Genomic DNA, 9096 nt, shown 5'->3' on the forward strand with positions numbered 1-9096 from the left:
TGTAAAAAAAATTTGCAATTGTGTAAGGAGGTTGATTTTTCCCCTAATGATCATTYATTGTTAGGTCCTTCCATAGGTACATTTTATATGTAGTTTTTTTTTAAGAGCTGTATTATAAGTCTGGGGGAAAAATATTGGTACTCTGTTTAGATAAACATCTCCTAGCATGGACAGAGATTTTTGTCTTTTTCATCCTCTCTGCTCATGACTAACAAAGGTAAGAACCACTAATAAATGTTTAACAGAACAGTTGACTGGACTATGTCTTGAAAATGACTCTCTGCCATGCTAATAGCTTCCTCTCAGCCACAGTGGTAAAAACGACTWGTAGAAGAAGCTTAGGGAGCTTTTTAAAGCTCCAGACAGAATCAGACGAAAATACTCACTTTTGTTTATTGAGAACAAAAAGGGGGGRAAATCTTTTGGAAACCCTTTTGAAATGGGTTGTTTCTGAGTAAAARGGACTAGTTTCAGAAGGAAAATGCAGTAATGGCCACAGTAGTAAACCCTAACAACTCCTGAAACACAATTTAGTGCAGTTACACTACGTGGCATTTGGCTAGCACCAGAAGCACAAAGAGCATTACCAAATRCTTTTCATTCTTGTCAGATGATAATGGTGAACCATTTTCACAGGAGACACTTTGACATGGCACAGTAGGAAAGAGCCCAGGTGTTAGGGTGGTTTAATTCTGCTCGGTGCAGATCCTGGCATTAGGGGTGCTTTTTCACTGTCAAAGCTGACTGGGATTATTAACTGAACTGAATCRCTAATGGTATTAATTCTACCAGAATTTTACACGCTGTGGCGTATCAAAATGATTTTTTTTGACTGTGGCAATACATTTAAATCATTGTGTAAAATATAAAACTTCACACAATGAAACAATGCTTCATGAGCTGCTGGGTTTGTTTGGTTGTTTGTAACGACAGCAAAATGTGTCACGACTCACTGAACAGACTGATGAAAAAGTAATCTTTGCATTGGCATCTGCTGATTAACTTTTGAAGTCATCTTGATTTTAGATGACCACCACACCAAAGGGATTTTAGCAAACATTAAAGTGATTAAAACTCAGTGTTTTTCAAATATTGAGTTATTTGACGTAACAGTAACTGAGACCAATTTCCAACTTATACACTGAGCACTGACTGATTAGGTTACATTTAAATTTAAAACCTAACCATTAACCACTGACTCTGTCTCTTGGTATAATATCTCATGAGTCTCTAGGGCCACCATAACGCTCCTCAATAAAAATTTATTTGATACCCCTGCTCTAGACACATCCAACTTCAGGAATCACAGAAACATTTAGTTGAAATGTTGGCTGGAGAGTCGAAGTCTTCAACAGACTTAGCTAGAGGAATAGGTAAAATGGTGTTTTTACCAATGCCTTATAGCTTAGCTTGCTGCACCTATCGTGTGTGTCTGTGARTATTTTATCACTYGAGTCACCGCTTCTTTATCATTTAAAGAAACTTAATGTTTATGTTTAGAATTTCTGTCAGTATTATATTATCGTAAGGGTGACTGACAGTACTAAATAATTTCTTATAATATCTTRTAATAATATCTTTCTAGATCACTATATTAGGCTAGCATGATGAATGCTAGCAGTGGACTACAGTAAAAACAATAAGGTTTACTGTACTTGTTTTCGGTCATCCGGGAGGGACTCAGAGTGGAGCCGCTGCTCCTCCACGTCGAGAGGAGCCAGTTGAGGTGGCTCGGGCATCTGGTAAGGATGCCTCCTGGACGCCTCCCTGGTGAGGTGTTCTGGGCACGTCACACTGGGAGGAGGCCCAGAGGAAGACCCAGGACACGCTGGAGGGACTATGTCTCTCGGCTGGCCTGGGAACACCTTGGAGTTCCCCCGGAGGAGCTGGAAGAAGTGGCTGGGGAAAGGGAGGTCTGGGCCTCCCTTCTGAAGCTGCTGCCCCCGCAACCCGACCCCAGATAGGCGGAAGAAAATGGATGGATGGATGGATGTACTTGTTTATCGACAGAAAGTGCCGGGCTAGGATCTGGGTGGTCCAGTGTTGTGGTTTTTTTTACCTCCCATAAAATTTTTGGAGCAGACGTTAAGTCCTTGGCTGCAGTTTTTTTCTGGGCAAATGCTGCTTGTCCCATTGCTGGAATCGAGCAGTTAACCTAGTATCTTAGCTTGGGAAAAGTGATCAAAAATATTCCTTCCATACAGGCACGATGGTTGTATCCTGAGTCACTGTTCTAAGAACCACAGTTTAAACACAGCTTGACTGGCACAGCACCATTGAAACCAATGGAGCTGCTACGRGAGTTTGTACRTGCATCAGAGTCAAGCGGACATAGTCACGTGACTCGTGTTCTAAAAATAGCTTGAGTTAAGGTCCCTGTTMAAGATGGCCACCAAAGCCAACCTACATTTAGAAAACATGAAAAATATGTATATTCAGTCAGTTTTATTCTTCTAAAATTTGGCATTTATAACACATACTCCAAGTGCTAAACATTGCACACAGTTTAACCCATGGAGTCAACTCTGTGTGACTTAGCAAAATATCTCCTGAACCGTAGGGTGGAGTTTAATAAAACTTTCAGAAAGCAATAAAAAACTATATATCCTCATCAAATCCTTAATATTAAACCAATTGAAGAGCATCACCAACAAAGAAAACTATAATTCAGTCAGTTTAGCAGAAACTGAGTTTAAGTTTGGTATTATTTAGCATATTTTACAGTTTTGACCAAAATGCTACAACTCCATCATTTCTCAACATAAGATAATCTGGCATGAAAAAACTATTTCAGGAAGGCTAAGCCTTTAATCTAATGTATGAGTTTAATGTAAAAAAAGTGTGAATATTCGGCTGTTCTGTTGATAAACATTTATCCCCAGTGTGCCTATTCAAAGAAAGGGAAGTTGTCAGAGCTATTAGCTGATAACTACAGTCGCCGTGAAATTTGCATTTATGGAGGTTTGCTCCAGCACCTCATCCCTCTGTGTAATGGTGCCCCGGAGCACAGTTCCCTTAATAGAATGAGTCTCCYTCCATCACAATAAATCAACATTTGACCTCCGTCTGATAACACCCCGGTGTCATGGCAACCCCTGACCTGCTGCTTGCCATAGCAGCTGGGCAAAGCACCCCGCTCAGTCACCTGGAGCGGGAAGTTATAATTCAGCTGTGTCCATTTCTTGTAGTTCTCAAAAAACAACAACAACAACAAAAAAGCAAACAACAATGAAATATGCTTAGTTGAGTTTAGCCTTTGGTTTGGTTTGGTCTACACCATACAAAGTTTATGTATAAAGCCTTTTAAGCAACCTCAAGACCAAAGTGGCAATAAACCGAAAATTAACCGACACCGACATTTATGACAATGACAGATGTATTTTTGTCCATGTCAGTATTTCTGGTATTTAAAAAAATGAGGAAAAGAGAAACCTGCTTGTTTTCTGTTGCGGTCTGGTTAAAGCCGCYCAGTCTGATACAGATTTGAACAGATGCTGCTTTCAACAAATCAAACAAACCMCCACAGCTTTATCCAATCCGAGCAGAGCAGGGCGGGTCTTTMTGATGYCCCGAGCTACACGAGACGTTGGTATTTAAAATCTAACACACTATAAGTTTATGTGTTCAGAGCTTCGTTATCGAACAGACATCCAACTTCGCTCGCGTGACCAAACTCCTCTCCTGATAAAGACAGCGCTGTTACAGGAGCGAGCTGCGCACAGGCTGAGTTGTTTCAGTTCTCCCAATGAAACAATAATAACTCAGATGAACATTTGTTTGTGCCATATTGTAGAAAATATGAGTCTCTGCTTAGCGTTACCCCCCAAACGCTATGTTCTGTTTGTAGTTTGTCATAAATATCTACAAATTTCATTCTTCACAATACATCTTGCTTATATTTAGAACCATACCGTGACTGAACTGCTCTGTGATTCAATAAATGATATTTTATATGAAGAATACATTGTTTTAAATCGTTCCACATCTGTTCTAATTTCTACACAAACAGAAGTTGCCTTGAAATCATCCTATTTATAACACAAAATATACAAAATGCAGTGAGGTTTCTTATTCCTCAGAATCCAGAGAGGTGTAAACTAGTTTACTTGCAGTTCCTAGAGTCTTTCCTACTCACTTGTCTCCTTTGCTGCGAGCGATGCCAATGAGTTTTTCGATGCCGCCGGCGTCACGTAGAGCTTTTGCGTTCTCCATGTTCTTGGTGATGACTTCGTGCAGCGCGCAGCAGATGGCAGTTACTGTGTCGTCGGACATGGCCTTGCTGGGAGTTCCTGTGGTACCAGAGGTCCCGATGCTGGTGGTGTTGTTGTTGCTGCTGCTACTGCTGCCTGGTAACCGGTGGATCAAATCTCTCATGGCATATTTACCTAGTTTTGAAAAAAAGAACAAAACATACCTGTTAAAATTCTGCATATCCCTGCAGAAACAAAAAGTTTTTGATCAGTCAGGTAGGCATCGATGATAAGTAGAGCAAAAAAAAAAAATGGGGTAAGCTCTAAAAATATTTGATATTTTTCATAAAGATTTGCTTTCAGAGGATAAACTGGCATCAATAAAAAGCAATTTCCTTTGATATTTTTATCAAGCAGGCTGACATATAGGAAACAAAAAAAAAGATCACATCACATGGGTGACAGGAAAGACAAGAAACASAGAGTGGGAGTAATTAAAAAGTACAGGAGATAATGTCACATAAAAAAACACATGAATCYCTCTGGTCAGAGGGTAGAAAAGATGGAGGCAATGATATTTAAAAAATGAGAGGGTCAGAGTGGCTTAGTGTGTATTTCAGAAAGGAAATGCCAAAAGGAAGAAGAACTAGCTATGAATTTCTAAAGCCAGGCCCACAGTAAGGTATTCAGAGGCATGCTCCTGTTAAATTAAACATACCTAAATAAAGGCTGAGCTATTTTTTTTTGTTGAAGGGATGCATTTGCCTCCCCTGCTGTTAGCGTATTAAAGAAGGATGTTGTAGCCATTTAGTCGAACCTTATAAATKATATTGTTACAACTAAGAGGACATGTTAGGGATGAGGCTTGTACAGTGACCCAAATTTTAGCTTAATATCTATTAGAGTTATATTTTGTGTTTGCAATCATCACTCCATTTCCTAAAATTATTGAAAATTTTTGGGTTCGGGTTTGAGTCGTCTGCCATGAGATTTGCAGAGGGGTTTCCCGTGAGAACTGAGACGAGGGCCCACCCAGATCAGAGGGGAAAGTTAACAAGTACAGAAGACAGCTGAGGAGACGGACCCATCAATTCCATGATTGTGCTGACTAAGGAGGTGTGCAGGGATGAATCAAACATGAGCTGTAGCCGAAGGGTGAGAGATGTCCTGACCATCATAAAACCTGTCCATTACACTTGTATCGTCTCTAGCTCCCCGGGATGGAACCCGCAGGTCGTGTGTCAGGTAAAGACAACCATTTTAGACACACAGGTGAATGTTGAATAATGAATTGTGGCTGAAACATGGTTTAAATTGAGCTCGGTCTCAGTTTCAATAAATAAACACTCTCATTCACGTAAATGACTTCACTAGAACCAGCTGGTTCACAACAATAACTCTTCCTGTTTGGTGCTGAGAGCAGCAAAGAATGGCAGTGAAAAACACATATTAGTGTTTTTGCGTCTGACTTCTCAAAATCTCTAAAAATCTGAAGAAAATGCACAGGGCAAAACCCGATTTTTTTTAAAAAAAAGTTACCACAATCTTAAAAGTAACAATCTCACTCAAACCATAAAAATAAACAGTTTAAACAAAATTGCTTCATAAAGAGTGTTTTAGGTGGTTGTAAAGTAGCACCTCTGAAATTTCTCACTTTTAAAGCACAGTGTGAAAAGAATTATTTGAATTTTCAAATGCTATTTTGTATCTCATAACCAAAATTTTTAAAGGTGCTGCTTGGAATTAACTAACTTTTCGATAAAATGATAGGAATAAAACATCCTTGCAGCACTTAAGTTTGTTATTTCACAAATGGAATGAACATTTTTATTCTTTGGAACTGAAAAAATTTCATTTTTTCCTAAATTATGAAGTAGATTTTCTTCAACTATGATATCAAATCAGACCTTGCAGCTTTGTAATAATTAGTCACTCTTGATGTATATAGTATTAGGGGTAAGATCAGGACCCACGTATTTTATGATGCATCATGAAGTGGACAAACAATTCTAAACAGATTTTATAATGGAAAATACATCAGAACATGACGTGGATAACATCTGACATTTACTGTACGTTATCGTGAATTGTGTCATAACCATTTGTGAGTCTACGTGTACGCATACAAATCTTGTCGTAAGCATTTGTGAATACTTTTGAGACTAATTTATCTTCATTGATAATCATTACTTGCTCACATCAAATTGTGCAGTGTTGGGTGATTCCCATCTTTACTTAATACTAAGTAAAACTATTTTAATATCCAAACAAGTTAACTCTGAAAAGTACCACCCCCCACCACCACACACACACACACACACACACACACAAACAAACTACATCTAAGGAATAAGGTAATTGGCCCAGTGTTATCAGAGGCTGGCAGGCTCAGTGGAGGTTAAGCAGCCTTTGTCTCTTGGCTTAAATACAAAGTTATAAAACGAATCCYGAGAGGACGAGTCATTATGGGACTGACTTGAATCAAGTGACTAATTTCCTGACGGATTTACCAGCCGAAGACCGAGTAAGTCACTTGTTTTATTTAAAGATCCGACTAATTTGGGAGTGAGCGAGTGAATTATTTACTGATTGAGAGCGTGCATCATTTACTGACTTGTTCGTTTACTAACAGACTGACAGATCCCGTTCCCCGAGGATGACTGACTGACTGATATGGCGAGTGATTAATTTACCAGCCGACTGACTGACAGGTGATGACAGCAACAACAGATAAACAGAAAGGGCTTGAGAAATTATTAAAGCCATACATATTTTCTGCTGATTAGTTGCTGTCAGTATACTTAGTAAAAAAATGCTTGCACACAAATGTGGATATAGACGTGCATGTGCCTCGCAGTGATCATAACAGCATCACATTTGCACCATTAGTAAGAAACTTGGAAAGAAAAAGCAAAATAAGGAAGAGGAGAAAAGACGATTTATCACAGCAGTGGTCACCCATGGGAGAAGACAGCTGATGAAAGAAAAAAAAAAAACCTGGAAAGAAATAAAGCTTTTAGCCAAACAGACATTAGCATATGTTTTTAAGTCTTTAAAYTAGCATTCCTTAAAGAATTGCATATCATCCACCACATTGCCTGTCAAACTATTAGTGCTCAGAGTATGTGTTGAGGGTGACTCTCAGCTACTACCACACTGAATTTTAGTTCAGTATCTATAAAACCAACTGATGTACCATTTTTGTGTTTGCAAGGTTATTCATGGCAGCTTTCTTGAATTGTGCTGGCTATAAATGTAAGTTAAACGAACATCCAATGATAACTCTGAGAGCTTCATTAAAATCTGWTTATTGTTTCATGAAACATTTTGCTAACAGACAGAAGTACAGTATCACTTGAATTTTATGCCATCAGGCAATCTTTTTTTTAAACTATTGCCTGGTGTTCATCTTCACATTTCCCCTCAGCAGGATCGTTGCTCATTATCTTTGTTTACTGTAGTTTTTCAGAATTGAGTCATTCTGATGATATTTGACCAACTTATTTGTTTTGATGTGAAATCTTTCTATAAGACACGTTATATTTTAAACACTTTCGTAAAAACCCCAATGTACCATAGCACAAAATTTAAATCTATATATGGACATAAATGTCAAAGGCAAAGCTGTGCTCATTTCACCCACAGATAGTTATAACACTTTTTTCTGCATCCAGATGCTCTGATATCTAGAGCCCGCGAGGGGCTTATTGATGAATTATAGATTAATATAAATGAGAGGGAGTTGCTGCACTTTTCTAAACGAGTGCAAAATTCAACTAATTTATGGTTCGATGTTTTGATGTTCCAAGACCCTGCTGAGAAGATAATCTGTTGGAATGTTGGGAAAAATAAAAAATAAACAAAATAAYGAGTCTACCTCAGGTTTTAGGTTTCTCAAAGACAACAGACTTGATGCAAAACAAGTCAGCCCATTTTAAAGTACATGTATGAATGTGAAAGCCAGAAGCCTCTGTAGGGCGTTTATTCCTGTAGGTTCACAAGCAGTGATACACTGGAAAACCAAACCAGGAAGCAAATAAAAAAATATATAATTGAAAAAAAATATTATTATATATATTACCTGTCACTAATCTGCTGCATCACTCACTTTTTAATTGCCAATGATGAAGACAAAGACAGGCAGTACTGTTTTTGCCCGTGTATGTGCGTGTTGTTTGCCTGCACCATTAGCAAACTACGTATGTCWTGGACTAATCACAAGTTTTAATGAAACTTAATGCAAAGCGGAGTCATATTCTTTCATTTTTTTCAGTGATTGCTTTGTCAACCACACCAGGAAAGCAGCTACACCAATCAACATGAAATTTGGCAGGAATGTAGATGTGTCTGACCTGCATGGTGCCAGCCAATGGTTTTACGAGGGATCCCATATTYAAGGAAGGGGCTCCATCTAAAAATGGGGTGTCTGGACATACAAAAAATGCTATAATACTATATAATACTATACTAACAATACTATATAATAATATAATACTCAATACTATTCAACATAGGAGCTTAATTTATTTTTTAGTTCTGATAAATGAGTCCCCACATCCCTGGACCCCGACCCCATCAGAAAAGRGGGTGTCTGGACATACAAAAATGCTTATAACTCAAAAACTGTTTGACACAGGAGCTTCAGACTTGTTTAGTTGTTTGTTTCTGATAAAGAAACCATTGAGCCCCCCCCAGATCCCTACCCAAGACAATAAATCTGTTCTGGTGAGTTCTGAGTTCTGGTACATTGGTGCTTTACGTAAGGGGGGTCATATATGTTACTGCTATGCAGTGTCTTTTAAAACTGTTTCACTCTGGAGTTGATCCCATTACAAATGGCTGTCTATGGAGCTAAATTGGGGTTATAAATTTTGTTCAAAAAAATAAAATTGAAACTGAAAAAAGG

The 9096-nt window shown here is 38.4% G+C and overlaps 1 protein-coding gene across 1 annotated transcript in view; it reads right to left on the reverse strand.

Moving 5' to 3' along the window:
• Positions 1-9096, reverse strand: part of ctnnd2a (catenin (cadherin-associated protein), delta 2a) — a gene marked incomplete at its 5' end in the record, with an annotated part of 234924 nt that overhangs the window by 26490 nt on the left and 199338 nt on the right. The window contains 1 exon segment of the mRNA XM_014008486.1: positions 4136-4385. Within this exon segment, the coding sequence (XP_013863940.1) occupies positions 4136-4385 (250 nt within the window).

This window comes from Austrofundulus limnaeus, unplaced genomic scaffold (genome assembly GCF_001266775.1).
Source record: "Austrofundulus limnaeus strain Quisiro unplaced genomic scaffold, Austrofundulus_limnaeus-1.0 Scaffold50, whole genome shotgun sequence".
Taxonomy (NCBI): domain Eukaryota; kingdom Metazoa; phylum Chordata; class Actinopteri; order Cyprinodontiformes; family Rivulidae; genus Austrofundulus; species Austrofundulus limnaeus.